Genomic DNA, 17,537 nt, shown 5'->3' with positions numbered 1-17,537 from the left:
CTTGTATGCATTGGGCAGTAGAATGCTATTTATTCATAGATAGGAGCTCATGTTTTCTATGTATGGGAGCAGGATACAGAGTGAACAGGCAGACATGCAGACCAGGGGATTATGAGAGATGTAATAGAGAAGCGCAGGGGGAATCTAAACAGGAAGTACTGATGTAAGCAACAACAAAGAAAAGTGGGTGCTGCAGAATTAGAAGGAAAGATGAAAAAAGGTACTAAATGGATTTACTATAGCATTGTGAGTTGATTTATGACTATTTTGGAATTTCACCTTTGGTCTAGGAATACCCCTGTTAGCGAAATATTGCTAATTGGTATGTTTTCAGATATCCAAATTCAGTTAGTTCATGCTCGAGCATCGAGGAAGCTTGCGAATCACACACACATTGCATGTGATTGGAAGTCATCTTTTTATTCAATTGATAAGCAGAAGTATATATATACAAAGACATTTGAAACAAGGCTAGAACACACTCGCTAAGGCAAACTACTCGACCCAGTAGTGCCTTATGCGAGTACCTACCTGCTCATCTCTAAAGATTCGGATGCCAGCGGGGGGCGGGAAGCGGCAGGGGAGAGCGGGGAGGAACGGAGGGGAGATCTCTCTCTCACTCTCTCCCCCCCCTGCTCCCCCCTGCTCACTCCCGCAATTCACCGCTCTTCCCCGCTGGCACCCGAATCTTTAGAGACGAGCGGGCAGGTACTCGCATAAGGCACCACTCGCTCGAGTAGTTTGCCTTAGCAAGTACGCTCGCTCATCTCTAGTTAACATAACAGTGAAATAGAAACACAGTGGTCTCGCAGGATCGAACACAAAACAAGAATAACTGAGAACAAATTATATCTCCATCTGGGTCAGATGCTCAGTCCAGAATTGCATTTTTAATATGCAATCAACCATAAATGGTAGTCTATATTCCCTTCTCACACCAATGCTGCATAGTTGACCACAATGTGATTGGCAGGTTCTGTATTTAATGCACACCTCACGCACATTTTGCCATGGAGCTAAATAGAGATGAGCGAGCACCAAAATGCTCGGGTGCTCGTTACTCGAGTCGAACTTTCAGTGATGCTCGAGAGTTCGTTTCAAGTAACGAACCCCATTGAAGTGAATGGGCGACTCGAGCATTTTTGTATATCGCCGATGCTCGCTAAGGTCTTCATTTGTGAAAACCTGGGAAATTCAAGAAAGTGATGGGAACGACACAGAAACGGATAGGGCAGGCGAGGGGCTACATGTTGGGCTGCATCTCAAGTTCCCAGGTCCCACCATTAAGCCACAATAGTGGCAAGAGTGAGACCCCCCCGCACTGTCAGCATTAAGATCGTTCTCCTCTGCCACAGCTGTAACAGCTGTGGCAGAGAAGAACGATGTTAGCCCTTTGAATTCAATGGAGCCGGCAATACAGCTGGCTCCATTGAAAGCAATGGGCTGCCGGCGATCGCGGGATGAATTGTCGGGAAGTGGGTAAATATATAAGCCCTTCCCTGCAATTCATCCAGAAATGTGTAAAAATAAAAAATATATATATATACTCACCTGGTCCCAGCAGACGGAGTTCAGCGCGGCCAGCAGCAGTCCTCCTGAACTGCTCTGAACAGCTGTGAGTAGTATTCAGCAGCCGACTCCATTGAATTCAATGGTCAGTGCTCGTTTAATCGAGACGAGTACCGCGTGGTACTCGTCTCGAGTAAAGAGCATCTCGAGCACCCTAATACTCGAACGAGCATCAAGCTCGGACGAGTATGCTCGCTCATCTCTAGAGCTAAACAAGCTTTTTCAATCATTAACATGGATATGCAGGCAGTGACTGAGGGAGTATCAGCATATCAGTATGGAGCAATAATTATGTACAAATCAATTATTTTCTATTTGGCATGGGATGCAGCTTTTTTGTGATTTACATGGTAGTATCCTTATGTATACAGTATTTATAGACCTGTTAATAGATACAATTACCACAATGAAGAAAAAACTTAGAAGAGAGTTTGTAAGGATATCATCAACTGTGAAAAATGACAAAGTAGTGATTATTAACAAAATACTGTATTTATTGCAAACTTAGCATGACATGATACATTTAGTTTGGCCTTGTTATTTCTATTATAGAACGGGAAAATTTTCGTTCATGGACAATTAGACAGAGAGGTAAAGGACAAATATGTAATGTCTTTAATAGCATCAGATGGAGGAAACCCACCAAGACAGGTAAGGTGATGCTTATAGGTATGATATGTTCAGGTCATACTAAAGACACTTTACAAACATTCACAAAATATTACATAATCATATCCAGGCCACATATCGTCATATGCTCATACAGTACTGCTTTTTATAAGTGGGAAACCCTAGAAAAATGGTCCATTTCTTGAGGACCCCCTTGTTATAAAAGTTACAAGTCAATGAAACAAGGGCATATGTACCATAGAGACAGCCCATGTGGTTAATTGGCACTCTGCACTTTAAATGAAACCACCTACTGTTTGTTATTACAATGGTTGTGATGGGCCAGTTGAGCTGTATACACAAAAGGATGTTTTAATGTAGATCTTTTGCAATGTTGTTTAATTTTTTTTTTATAGAAACCAACACATTTGTTAAAAAAAGTTTTTATTTTGTTTGCAACTATTTAGTAAAAAAGAAAAAATAATCTTGTGTCCCAAATATTCAGATTTGGAAAAGGCAGTTGCACTTGAGAGTTGATAATGGAGAAAACTCTCGTTTATTGTTTTGTTCTCCTTTATGTACTTAATGCCTCATGATACTGAAAATTACTGTAAATAGTAGGAATTATTTCTGGGCCTCTTTGGTATGAATTGGACCGGATGCTGCTGACGGATTAGAGTAACTCTTCCTATTTTTGGACAAAATTCTGTTCCAGGACCGAAGGGGCAAGGAGGGGTATATAGCTTGCAGATGTTTTTCTCTGCCGCACCTTCAATCCATTTGTGTTGGGCCCTGTTTTTGCCTGTGCGAGATAGCTGTAGTAATTTTATAACTACCTAATTCACACCTTGCACTGCCCTCTGATTGGCTAGTGCTGACCACCTGTGTGGTTCTGGTTAATCAGAGAGCAGGTATAGTACACTAGTTGTCCAACAATACCAATGCACTGTGTAGTCTGAAGATTTTAACATCCATCTTGTATGGTGAAAAACAGATGGATGGCAGAGAAGAGCAACTGCAGATAATATCTCCCCCTACCCTTCTGGTCCTATGACAGAGTTTTGTCCAGAAACTGGAAGGTTGCTTTACTTGTATACAAATTTGAATGTTGAGGTTTCACTAGAGGTGTGCTTTAAAGGGAAGTAGTGGGTCCTGTGTGCCCCATAATCTAAAGTGATGGGCCTATAGAACAGGGGTTGTTGAGTCCAGACATGTGACTTTCATATTCACCTGCCTCCCTATTGCCTCACTGTCCACTCGAGAAGCTGGCACTAGGTCCATTCCATTGAGTTGACTCCTTCTCTTCATTGCATGCGTATGCACAGAGTGTCCATAATCATAGTAGACAAGTATTGAAATAACTGGTATAAGGTACAACTTTCCAATAAGGAAGCATTTGACAAAGAAGAAAAGTTCATTTTTTTTTTATTTCATAGCATGCCAGCAATAAAATGAGTTTCGAGGCAAAGAACCTCTTGATCAGTCAAGCTGGGCATGGACAGATGTGGCCCATGAATAGCTTAGATGTACATTATTAGCATTAAGGATTATGCACCAACTCAGGAAGAAAATGCTGTGTGTCAATCCATGCTCCAAAAAACAGACCGTTTTCTGCCCATTTGGGGTCTGATCCTCAATACTAATGATGTACAGCTAAGCTATCCATAAGCCACAGCTGTCCATACCCCAGCTTTGTGAGTATCAAAGATTAAAAAGGAGGGTGGAGCAAGACTCGGTGAGAGAAGTGAAATAGTCCTGGAGTAAAAAGTGTTTCGAATGATGGAGGTGCTGCCAACCAGATAACGCTCCACCATGGTGGGCATGAGTATGGCGAAAGAGAATGTGGTAAAATACTGGTGGTGAAGGTGCAACGCTCTAATCTAGTTGAAAGCTAAAGGTCCAAGATGCGATAGTGAAAGTACTTCATGCTGAAGCATCTCTTTCCTCCCTGTCTCCCTGCTACATACAGGACTTCTGGCACATCCAAAAACCTTTGGAATTGTATCACCCCCAGGCATCCTGTCGTGTTTAATGCAGCCGATCTGATGAAGGGGCTCAACCCCCAAAACACGTATACATTTGCTGGTTCTCTATCTTGTTAAATAAAAAAGTGATTTCAATATCACATCTTGGATCTTTAGCTTTCAACTAGCTTAGACTCTTGCGCCTTTGCCATGCCCCAGCTTGACTGATCAAGAGGTTCTTTACCTTGAAATGTGTTTCAAGGCAGGCGTACAAGGACATCGAGAGAAATTGAAATTTGCTCCTTAAATGCTTTCTTATTGGAAGGCAGGACTTGTCTTTTACATTACCCCACGCCTACCTAAGGTAAGGTATTCACCTGGTTAGCAGCACCTCCATTTAGTCTTCATATTCATTTCTTTTGCTTCCAAGGCTATACTGTAAGAGGAGTGACCGGTTCGGTCTCAAAAGAATTTTTGGTAACTGTTATGTAACGTTATGTTATTTATGTTTTGCACTCTCATGAGCTGGAGCCGGGTTGGTTTGGATGAAAATGCCTGGACTGTCTATGGCATCCAGATGCTGACCACGACCGCTACTGCTCCGGCTCCTGAGAGAAGAAGCTTCCAGAAGCTTATTAATAAACTTCAACATCTGCATTGAAAGATGGAGTGGTTTTCTCCACAGGACACTAAACAACAGGCGCACGGCATAGGAAAGACCTGTGGGCACATGATTGCACACAGATTTCTGGTCTTGGTGAGTGCAAGGCCTATGACAGCCAGCAAGGTCAATTCAGCTCCAGAATCAGTGAATCAGTCCCTGGTCCCCGAGTACCAATCTCCGGGCCTGACTAAATATCTCACTACCAGTCCTCCTGTCCACTACCATAGCCTTCCAGGTCTTCGGACAATATTTCAGGGTTCCTTCACCCACTTTCTTTGCTTTTTCACATCAAAGAAAGTGAAGAGAAGGACTCTGCTCAATGGACCGAGGGCTGGCTTTGTGGGCAGACAGAAAAGGAACTGTGAGGCAGGTGAGTATGAAAAGCATATCCTTGGACTCATGGGCTCCTGTTCTATGAGCCCATAACCTTTTTATGGGGCTAATACTACCTGATAGGTTCCCTTTAAGCATTCCTGATATTGGTAGTCACTTCTTAGAAGCCACTAGGAATTTATGGTGCCTTCATGTAATAGATAAGAAGTACCCATATAATATAATTTCTTTACTTCCATAGAGCTTTGCGGATGCAGTGATTGTCATAGAGGACATTAATGACAATGTCCCAACATTCACTAAAAAAGAATACTCCACGGAATTGATCTTAAAAAACGTTAAAGCAGGAGATAGAATTATGTCAGTATCAGCCCTTGACTTGGATATCGGGAACAATACACAAATTTCATACAGGTAGCACATAAGAAGTCACAATATTGCTGTATACAGATCATTGCATACTTTTATCTAAATTAAATTGGGTTTTGCATGTTTTTGCATCTTTGATTTCTTATGGTTATATTTAACATAGTAACAGTATTTTAGTTGAAAAAAGACTTGTGTCCATCTAGTGCAGCCTATTTTCTTGCAATATTAATTGAGAGGAAGGCAAAAAAAAGAGGTAGAGGCGAATTTTCCTCACTTTAGGGAAAAAATTCCTTCCCGACTCCAAGTCTATCAATCAGAATAATCCCTGGATCACAGACACTTCTGAAGTAATCAGTACGTATAACATGTAATGCTTCACAGAAGGGGAAATAAAAAATTAAAAACAATCACAGAAAATGGCCGTTACTTACTGACTGAGGAGTGCATATAGACGGTTAGTGTAGGGACCCACTACAACGCAAGGAACCGTGAAGTGGTTAGTGGGCTCATGTATCTTGGCCAACATCCAACCAAAGCCTTGCATTTATTATCTATCATTCACATGCAGTTTGGCATTAAGACTCCAGGGGGAGCCCAGGGTGGCAGTACCAATGTGGTTCACTGATGGATATGCAGGGCAACCCGCCGAATTATCATGGCGTCATTAATAGGTTGCTGGTCTGCATGGTGAACTACATATATCAGAATGGTCTGGCACCCTGTATCCACTATGTGTGGGAGTATACGCCAAGCATCCACCCCCCTCATTATCAAGAGGCAGTGTGAGTGGGTGTTTTATCGGTGTCTTGCACAGGTGTTATTGGCTCATCCATTTGGTGGTCAGCTATCTGCATGGTGAGAGGAGGATGCATCTATATGCACTCCTCAGTCAGTAAGTAGCGGCCATTTTTTGTGATTGTCTATAACATGTAATATTCTAACGCTCAAAAAAGGCATCCAGGCCCCTCTTAAACTCTTTTCTCCAGTTCGTCATCCCCACATCCTCAGGCAGAGAGTTCCATAGTCTCACTGCTCTTACAGTAAAGAACCCCCTTTAATGTTGGTGTAGAAACCTTTCTTTTGAGATCTCTGTATTGCCCCCTGATATATTTATACGCAGTTATTAGGTAGCTCCTCAGCCATTTTTTTTCCTAAACTTAATAACCCCAATTTTGATAATCTCTCTGAGTATTGTAATCCACCTATTCCATTTATTAAATTAGTTGCTTGTCTTAAAACCCGCTCAAGCTCTGATCTGATGTCCTTCTTAAGTACCAGTGCCCAAAACTGTGCACAATATTCCATGTGTGGTCTGACCAGTGACTTGTAAAGAAGAATAATGTTCTTGTTATATGCCCCTAGGCCTCTTTTAATACCCCTTATTATCCTATTTGCCTTGGCAGAAGCTGCCTGACAATTCTTGCTCTAATTACTTACTCACTTACATTCTCGCCCAGATCAAGCATTCTTATTTTATATACCAACCTTTTATGTGGCACAGTATCAGATACTTTGGAAAAATCAAGATATACAAGATCCAATGACTCTCCCTGGTCCGGTCTAGAACTTACCTCCTCGTAAAAGTTGATCAGATTGGTTTTACAGGAGCAACCCCTCATTAATGCATGCTGATATGGAGTTATACAGCTATTTTAATGGAGGAACTCCATTTGCCAAAAAAGAAGTTAGACATACCAGCCTATAGTTTCCAGGTTCACTCTTTCACCCCTTTTTTAAGTATCGAAACCACATTTGCTAGGCACCAATTCAATGGAAAAGATCCCATTAATATAGAGTGCATAACCCCTAAGTGAGAGCCTTATAGTTTTTTTATGTCCTGCCGATGCAGGACATGTATGAAGGAAAATAGCGGGGTGATCGTCCATACACCGTGGGCGTGGCTCATCAGGACTGTTAACCCTGTAAATGTCACTGTCAATTCTGACAGCAGCACTTAAATCCTCCGAATGATGTTCGTGGGTCCAGTGCGGCCCCCCACGATGAGATCGCAGGGACCCGTGTGGGTGTCACGGCAGAATGCCTATCAAGTCATCCCTGTGGCATGGCTTGATAGAATGCCTATCAAATTGCAGTATGATGAAATGCTGTGGCATTACATCATACTGCAGGAGCGATGAAAGCATCGCAAGTTGTTGTCCCCCCTGGGGACAAAAAAAAAAGTTAAAATAAGGTCAATAAAGTTTTGCTAATTATTTTTTTTAAAGTTATAAAAGTAAAAAAAAAAACCTTTTGCCATATTTCTAATAAAAGAATTAACTAATAAATCAAAAATACATATTTGGTATTGCTGTGTCCATAAAAGCCCGTTCTATCAAAGTAACGTGTTATTTACTCAGCACAATGAACGTCGTCAGAAAAAAATATAATGACAGAAATGCGCTTTTTTGGTCACCCTGTTTCCAAGAAAACTGTCGATACTGTGAAAATCTTTCCAAGAAAAAATGCAATAAAAAGCGAACAAAAAGTGTATGTATTTCAAAATGATACCAACACAAACTACAGGACATCCTGCAAAAAAATGAGCCCTCCCACAACTATGTCAATGAAAAAATAAAAAAGCTATTGTGCGCAGAAGATGGCGGCAGAAAATAATTTAAAAAAACTTAAATATCTATGAAAAAATACAAGTAGTACAGCAAAAAAAAACTATATAAGTTTGGTATTGTAGTAATCGTACTAACCGATAAAATAAAGTTATCATGTTGTTTTTGTTGCAGTTTGTGCGCAATAGACAGAAGATGCACCGAAAGATGGCAGAATTTCGTTTTTTTTTCCATTTCTCTCCACTTGGAATTTTTAAAAAGTTTTTCAGTATATTATATGATACATTAAATAGTACCATTGAAAAATACAACTCATCCCGCAAAAAACAAGCTTTCATACATCTACGTCGATGGATAAATAAAGGGATTACGAGTTTTTAAAAGGGGGGGAGGAAAAAATGAAAATAGAAAAAACAAAAAAAATGCTGTCACTAAGGGGTTAAATCTGATAAACAATGATCTATCACATTACTTAATTCCCTAAGAACCCAGGGGTGTATGCCTTTAGGACCTTGTAACTTGTCTATTTTAATCTTTTTAAGACAGCTCTTCACTTCCTCCTAGGTTAGACCGGTGATATTTAGTGGAGAGTTTACATTATAACTCTGCATTTTACCTGACATTTTATTTTCCTTACTGAATGCACTAGCGAAAATACTATTTCATTGACTTGCTTCCTCCTCATCACTCTCATTTTTTTAAAGGGCCACACTTTCAGTATTAATTTTTTTAAATTTATATAGTTGAGGAAAAGTTTAGGGTTAGTTTTACTCTGTTTGGCTAGGAATCTCTGTGCGTCTACCTTTGCTGCTTTTATTTGCTTTTTACATAATTTATTATTTTCCTTATAGATTTTTAGTGCATCTTTGCTGCCTTCTTGTTTTAATAGTTTAAATGCTTTATTTTTGTTTATTGCCCCCTTTAGATCTTTATTGGACCACATTGGTTTTCTCCTATTCCTAACCATTTTATTCCTGTAAGGGTGCATTCAAACGACAGTGCCGTACATAGGTGCAAGCTCAGCCAATCAGATACAGCGTTTCCGCAGCGGGGATTTTAAATCCCCACCTGCTGAAATAGAGTCAGAGCAGTTCAGGGAGAAGACAGGCTGGACACACCTGAGCCCCGGCAGCTGAGGAGAGGTGAGTAAATTTTTTTTTTTTTAACACATTCTACGGATGATTTTTCAGGGTAGGGCTTATATTTAAAGCCCTTCCCTGAAAATCCCTGCAGGGCTTGTCGGCAGCCCATTGCTTTCAATGGGACTGCAGAAGTGCCGATCCCATTGAAAGCAATGGGAAAACATAGCGATCCTCTGCCACTGCTCTCACAGTTGTGACAGCTGTGGCTGGGGATTGTTTACACCCCACGGGGAGTCCCTTTGTCACTGAACACTGTGCTGTCACAGTGTTCAGGGACAAGGGGACTCCCCACTGGGAAATATTGACACGCACCATGGACCCATGGTTCACGCATGTCCTATGTTTTGCAGGTACGTGCGTTTGCACGCGTGTAAAACACAGACATGTGAACACACCATAGGGGAACCAATGGTTCTAATAGGCACGCGTTTTTGTGTGCACAACTGTACACACATAAACACGCTTGTGTGAATCAACCCTAAGGTATGAACTACTCACAGCGAGTATTTAAGATGGTTTTGAAAATTTCCCATTTACTATCTGTACTCTTCACTTTAAGTGCATTGTCCCTGTCAATAAGGTTAAGGGCATCTTTCAGCTGTTTGAACTTTGCCTTCCTAAAATTTGGTATTTTCATAGCTACCCAATAAAACTAACTATTGAAAGACAAATGGAAATGTATTATATTAAGGTTACTATTTCCCAGGTGTCCCCCGACGTACTCTTTTGTTATTCTGTCAGGTCTGTTGGTTAATATTAAGTACAAAATGGCAGTCCCACTAATTAGGTCCTGTACAAGTTGGGAAAGGTAATTGTCTTTAACTATTGACATAAACCCTTTATCTGTCTCTGGTTGCTCCCCCCCAGTCCCTAGTTTAAACACTTCTCCAGCCTTCTAACCATCCTCTTCCATTGCACAGCTGTACCCTCCCCACTGAACTGCAGCCCATCCCTACCTGTAGCCAACAGCAAAGTCCTTGCTATATAAACTATTGCGCCACTTGTTTACCTCCCTAATATCCTGCTGCTTTTCAGGTGTGGCAGATAGTATAGGTAGTATGTCAGAAAATACTACTTTAGAGGTCCTTGCCCTAAGCTTACATCCTAGTCCCCTGAAATTGTTTTTAAGAACCTACCACCTACCTCTAACTTTGTTATTGGTGCCAATGTGCACCATGACTGTTGGGTCCTAACCAGCCTCCCCAATAATCTGTCAACCTGATCTGCAATGTGTCGAACTTAAGCACCAGGAAGACAACACACCGTTCGATGATCCCAGTCTTTGTGAAAGATCGCCCTGTCTGTTTCCCTAATAATTGAGTTTCCCACTATCAGGACATCTCTAGCTTGCACTGCACTCCTATTCTCGTTCTTACTGGAGCAGATATTCCCCTGGTGGTCAGAGGTAATTTTGCTCTGAAGCTGTGCTAATCCTGTGAAAATATTTTTAGGTTTGCACAGCCCCATAGTGGATTTGGCATTGATGAAGAAACTGGAGACATTTTTTTGACAAACGATGTTCCTGCTGCTACTGTGGAAACTAATATTGTAATACCTGTGATTGCAACTGATCATGGTGTCCCACCTTTATCATCTACTGGTAAGTTGCTTCCAATTTTCACTGAAATGTAGTAATTTTATTGTACTGTTTTAAATGACCTACGTGACTTTCCTTTAACACTCTTTCTAAAAAATTCATAGGTTATATTGTAATTATGTGTAGCTACTGGCTAGTCATACCTGTGATTATAATTTAGTTAATATATACTGATCTTGAGGTTCACAATGCCATCTTTTACATTATTAGTGGTGAACGAAAGAAGGGCGCTATGTTGGTGTAATAGCGTTTAAACAATCGAGAACAAAGATCTCTGGTTGGTCTTCTCAGCTGAAGGGTTTGTGCTATTATGAGCACAATCGCATGGAAGAACTTTAAGGAAATAAGATAGAATGATGATGCAGGTTTCCCACTGCAGGAGCTGCAAGCCCCTGTCCTGGTACACCACAGTAGCTTTTTAACTGGGCTCCAAATGGTTCAGCAGTGAACAGCAAAAACAGCGGCAGGCACTGGGTGCTGCTCCCAGACAAAACACATTGCCAAAAACCAGCTTTGTAGACTTAAAAACGGATTTTATTTGACAGTATAAAACAGTAGTATGGAACATGCAATGTGTTTCAACCCTGGGTTGGGGTCTTCCTCAGGTATATTGAAAATACAAAATTACATACTTCTAGAGACATACTGCAAAAAAACCTCCCCAAAGGTGGAATATGATGACATCACCACAATTCATTAGCAATAAATAAGTAAATCGATAAAAGTGTAATCCACAGAATACTAATCAATATAGATAAATATTCTATGGATTATGCTTTTATCTATTTATTAATTTATTGCTAAAGAATTAATTGTAGTGCTGTAATTATCCTCCAACTTTGTGGGGGTTTTTTGCAGTATGACTCTATAAGTACCTGTCATTTTGTATTTACAACATGCCTGAGGAAGACCCCAAACTGAGGTTGAAACGCATAGCATGTTCCATACTGTTGTTTAATTTATTAATTTTCTCAAAATAAAATCCCCTTTTAAGCGTGAAAAGGAATTTTTGGGGTAATGTGCTTTGTTTAGGAGCAGCACTTAGTGCCTGCTGCTGTTTTTGGTGCTCACTATATGTTCCAATTTAAAGGGTTTGTCTAATGATAAGAACTTATCACCTATCCACAGTATAGGGGATAAGAATCTGATCCATGAGGTTCTGACTGCCGGGATCCCCATCAACTATGAAAATGGGGGTCTCGAGTTTGTCCTTAAATGAATGGAACAGTGATCACACATGCTCTCTACCGCTCTATTCATTTCAATAAGGTGTAGCCAAGTTCTTGTACTCGGCTATGTCTGGCAGTCTCAATTAAATGAATGGAGTAGTAGTGCCACTTGTGACCACTACTTCATGTATTTGGGTACACTGAGGACCCCTGCCTCATGGTTGGTGTTAGGTCCCAGCGGTTGTACCCTCAGTGATCAGATACTTATCCTCAATTCTAGGAAATAGGATAGATCATCAATAGTTAAGTCCTGGAAAACCCCTTCATTAGTTGAATTACCTAAACAATTTGACAAATTAACTTATTTCCATGGTTGAGAAATTTTCTTTTTACTTCTAAGATCTTTTTTTTTTTTTTTTTGTCACAATTCTATTTTTGGTAGCCCTTCCTTAACAATCATAATTCCTCCCACAGTTCGCATGAAATCAGCTGTGAATGAGAATGGACTTATATCATTTTTTTTATATCATAAGAAAATGATATAACTTAAAATTAGTATAAGCAACCCAATTTATTTTCTTAAGGCCCATTTACACGGAGCGATGATCTCTCAAAGATCGCTCAAACGACAGTTTGAGTGACAGCTTTGAGCGATCATTTTGCATAAACTATTAAGTAGCTACTCAGCTACTTAATAGTTTATTAGTGTGCAAATGAAGCCTTAAGCTGAAAGCAGTTAATAGCCTGAGGGCTCTTATCTGCATGCAGCTCCTTTGTTCTCCGACGGGAAACAATGCTATCAGGACTACCTGTAGAGAACTCCTGATAAGACCGCACAACGATTTTTAGGTTGAACTGAATTTAACAATCAGCTAGCATTCACAGAAAAAGCCAAAAATCCAATACCTGAAGGTCTGCAAAGCAGACACGTTTGCCATAGGCACGATCGCCATAAGGCAGGCACAATCGCCATCGGCACAATCGCCGTAGGGCAGGCGCAATGGCCGTAAGCCCTGGAGATATGCAGTCAGCCAGACAATAAAGTGGAGGAGCAGCTTGTTCCTGGCAGGCTAATATGCAGTCAACCACTCAACCCAGCCCAGATTGGGGAGGAGTGACTGCATATACTAATAGCCTGCACATGTGAACGATACCAAAGATGCCAGCCATAGATGGATGGTGACCCACCATACAGGATATCAACCCTGGCTGATATAACAGCACATGTGCAGACTATTAGTATATGCAGTCACTCCTCCCCAATCTGGGCTGGGTTGAGTGGTTGACTGCATATTAGCCTGCCAGGAACAAGCTGCTCCTCCACTTTATTGTCTGGCTGACTGCATATCTCCAGGGCTTACGGCCATTGCGCCTGCCCTACGGCGATTGTGCCGATGGCGATTGTGCCTGCCGTATGGCGATCGTGCCTATGGCGACCGTGTCTGCTTTGCAGACCTTCAGGTATTGTATTTTTGGCTTTTTCTGTGAATAATGTCTTTGTTTTTTCCCTCACCTCTGTGATTTTATGTAATTTATAGTGAGTTAGCGTAGGTACTGACGGAAGCGGTGTGGCCTCGGCGCGGCCCGTCAGCCTATGCGTTTTGGCCAAAATGCAGTACCAACACCCGCATTTTATTAGTATGCATTAGTACTTTTGTATGTAGTTTGCTAGTTGGTGGGGGAGCCCAAGATGTCAGCCAGTGTGGCCCACTATAGAGATACAGGGCAACCTGCTGTTATATCAGCCAGGGTTGATATCCTGTATGGTGGGTCACCATCCATCTATGGCTGGCATCTTTGGTATCGTTCACATGTGCAGGCTATTAGTATATGCAGTCACTCCTCCCCAATCTGGGCTGGGTTGAGTGGGTGACTGCATATTAGCCTGCCAAGAACAAGCTGCTCCTCCACTTTATTGTCTGGCTGACTGCATATCTCCAGGGCTTACGGCCATTGCGCCTGCCCTACGGCGATTGTGCCTGCCTTATGGCGATCGTGCCTATGGCAAACGTGTCAGGTATTGTATTTTTGGCTTTTTCTGTGAATAGTGTCTTTGTTTTTTCCCTCACCTCTGTGATTTTAACAATCAGCTAGCAGTGCACGAAGGCCGCGCGTTTAGACACAACCATTATTGCTCAAATGATTGCTCTTTAGCAATTTTTGAGCGATCATCGCTCCGTTTAAATGGGCTTTTAGTTACTGGGCCTCATATGTAAGTTTTTTATCTGTTTAAACTTTAAAAAAATGTTTAGACTTGTAATTAAAGGTAATCTGTAGAGATGAGCGAACGTGTTCATCCGAGCTTGATATTCGTGCGAATATTAGGGTGTTCGGGATGTTCGTTATTCGTAACGAACACCATGCGGTGTTCTGGTTACTTTCACTTCCTTCCCTGAGACGTTTGCGCGCTTTTCTGGCCAATTGAAAGACAGGGAAGGCATTACAACTTCCCCCTGCAACGTTTAAGCCCTATACCACCCCCCTGCTGTGAGTGGCTGGGGAGATCAGGTGTCCGCCTAATATAAAAGTCGGCCCCTCCCGCGGCTCGCCTCAGATGCCTGGTGAGTTAGATGAGGGACAGTGCTGTTTGTACCGGAGCTGCTGTAGGGAAAGAATTGGTAGTTAGTGTAGGCTTCAAGACCCCCAAAGGTCCTTATTAGGGCCACTGATAGCTGTGTGTTGGCTGCTGTTAGCAGTGGCAATTATTTTTTTTCCTCAAAATCGCCTCTGCAGAGCGTTGCACCCGGCATTAGGGACAGAAGTGTTGGATAGGCAGGGAGAGTGTTAGGAGTGAGTGTAGCCTTCAAGAACCTCAACGGTCCTTTCTAGGGCCATATTTAACCGTGTGCAGTACTGTGCTGGCTGCTGTTAGCTGTGCTGCATATTTTTTTTCTTCTCAAAATCGCCTCTGCAGAGCATTGCACCCTCCATTGATACTGCAGGGAAAGAATTGTATAGGCAGGGCCACAACACAGTTATTATTCATTGAATATACGCAATGCGGCCTTTTGCTTGTAAAACAACTGAAAACAAATCTATTTGTCCAGCCTCTGTCCGTCCTAAGGGCTGTGGACACGTGTGAGCTGCGTGAACAACGTTAAAAAATCAGACGCACCCAGCTACGCTTTACTGCTGGCTTCGCCATTTGCTTTCCTTAATTGGGAAAAAAATACCTGCTCTGCCAGAGTTATAATAACTCTGCTACCCTCACGTTCTGTGACACATTAGCAGGGACACAGCACAGTTATTAAACTTCTCATGTTCATTGAATATACGCAGTGCTGCCTTTTGGTTGAAAAAAACTGAAAACAAATCTATTTGTCCAGCCTCTGTCCGTCCTAAGGGCTGTGGACACGTGTGAGCTGCGTGAACAACATTGCTAAATCATACGCACCCAGCTACGCTTTACTGCTGGCTTCGCCATTTGCTTTCCTTAATTGGGAAAAAAATACCTGCTCTGCCAGAGTTATAATAACTCTGCTACCCTCACGTTCTGTGACACATTAGCAGGGACACAGCACAGTTATTAAACTTCTCATGTTCATTGAATATACGCAGTGCTGCCTTTTGGTGGAAAAAAACTGAAAACAAATCTATTTGTCCAGCCTCTGTCCGTCCTAAGGGCTGTGGACACGTGTGAGCTGCGTGTACAACGTTAAAAAATCAGACGCACCCAGCTACGCTTTACTGCTGGCTTCGCCATTTGCTTTCCTTAATTGGGAAAAAAATACCTGCTCTGCCAGAGTTATAATAACTCTGCTACCCTCACGTTCTGTGACACATTAGCAGGGACACAGCACAGTTATTAAACTTAGATTATTCATTCACTAGAGGCAGTGGGGCCTTTCGTTTTCCAAAAAGGGAAAAAATTATATTTGGCCTGCAGTCTTGCGCCAATTTATTTCCTGCCTGTGAAATCAAATCACTGGTAATACAGCATGCTGAGGGGTAGGGGTAGGCCTAGAGGACGTGGACGCGGCCGAGGACGCGGAGGGCCAAGTCAGGGTGTGGGCACAGGCCGAGCTCCTGATCCCGGTGTGTCGCAGCCGACTGCTGCGCGATTAGGAGAGAGGCACGTTTCTGGCGTCCCCACATTCATCGCCCAATTAATGGGTCCACGCGGGAGACGGTTATTAGAAAATGAGCAGTGTGAGCAGGTCCTGTCCTGGATGGCAGAAAGTGCTTCGAGCAACCTATCGTCAACACGCAGTTCTGCGCCGTCCACTGCTGCAAATCCGAATCCTCTGTCTGCTGCTCCTCCTTCCTCCCAGCCTCCTCACTCCACTACAATGACACCTGCTCAGGAGCGGGAAGACTCCCAGGAACTGTTCTCGGGCCCCTGCTCAGATTGGGAAGCAGCGGTTCCTCTCCCACCAGAGGAGTTTATCGTCACTGATGCCCAACCATTCGAAAGTTCCCGGGGTCCGGGGGAAGAGGCTGGGGACTTCCGCCAACTGTCTCAACAACTTTCTGTGGGTGAGGAGGACAATGACGATCAGACACAGTTGTCTTGCAGTGAGGTAGTAGTAAGGGCAGTAAGTCCGAGGGAGCAGCGCACAGAGGATTCGGAGGAAGAGCAGCAGGACGATGAGGTGACTGACCCCACCTGGTGTGCAACGCTTACTCAGGAGGACAGGTCTTCAGAGGGGGAGTCAAGGGCATCAGCAGGGCAGGTTGCAAGAGGCAGTGCGGTGGCCAGGGGTAGAGGCAGGGCCAGACCGAATAATCCACCAAGTGTTTCCCAAAGCGCCCCCTCGCGCCATGCCACCCTGCAGAGGCCGAGGTGCTCTAAGGTCTGGCAGTTTTTCACAGAGACGCCTGACGACCGACGAACAGTGGTGTGCAACCTTTGTTGCGCAAAGCTCAGCCGGGGAGCCAACACCAACAGCCTCACCACCACCACCATGCGCAGACATATGATGGCCAAGCACCCCACAAGGTGGGACGAAGGCCGTTCAGCGCCTCCGGTTTGCACCCCTGCCTCTCCCCCTGTGCCCCAACCTGCCACTGAGATGCAACCCCCCTCTCAGGACACAGGCACTACCGCCTCATGGCCTGCACCCACACCCTCATCTCCGCTGTCCTCGGCCCCATCCAGCAGTGTAGTTCAGCGCACCGTCCAGCCGTCGCTTGCGCAAGTGTTCGAGCGCAAGCGCAAGTATGCCGCCACGCACCCGCACGCTCAAACGTTAACCGTCCGCATAGCAAAATTCATCAGCCTTGAGATGCTGCCGTATAGGGTTGTGGAAACTGAGTCCTTCAAAAGTATCATGGAGGCGGCGGCCCCGCGCTACTCAGTTCCCAGTCGCCACTACTTTTCCCGATGTGCCGTCCTAGCCCTGCACGACCACGTCTCCCGCAACATTGTACGCGCCCTCACCAACGCGGTTACTGCCACGGTCCACTTAACTACGGACACGTGGACAAGCACAGGCGGGCAGGGCCACTACATCTCCCTGACGGCACATTGGGTGAATTTAGTGGAGGCTGGGACAGAGTCAGAGCCTGGGACCGCTCACGTCCTACCCACCCCCAGAATTGCGGGCCCCAGCTCGGT

The 17,537-nt window shown here is 43.4% G+C and overlaps 1 protein-coding gene across 1 annotated transcript in view; it reads left to right on the top strand.

The window, feature by feature from the left end:
• Positions 1 to 17,537, top strand: part of LOC136620761 (protocadherin Fat 4-like) — a 120,594-nt gene that overhangs the window by 18,220 nt on the left and 84,837 nt on the right. The window contains exons 8-10 of the mRNA XM_066595734.1: positions 2,122 to 2,220; positions 5,381 to 5,553; positions 10,666 to 10,814. Of these exons, the coding sequence (XP_066451831.1) occupies positions 2,122 to 2,220; positions 5,381 to 5,553; positions 10,666 to 10,814 (421 nt within the window). The remainder of the gene's footprint in view (positions 1 to 2,121; positions 2,221 to 5,380; positions 5,554 to 10,665; positions 10,815 to 17,537) is intronic.

Source organism: Eleutherodactylus coqui, chromosome 3 (assembly GCF_035609145.1).
Source record: "Eleutherodactylus coqui strain aEleCoq1 chromosome 3, aEleCoq1.hap1, whole genome shotgun sequence".
NCBI lineage: Eukaryota > Metazoa > Chordata > Amphibia > Anura > Eleutherodactylidae > Eleutherodactylus > Eleutherodactylus coqui.
The sequence above is the reverse complement of the archived record's forward strand: the minus strand, read 5'-3'. Positions and strand labels throughout refer to the sequence as shown.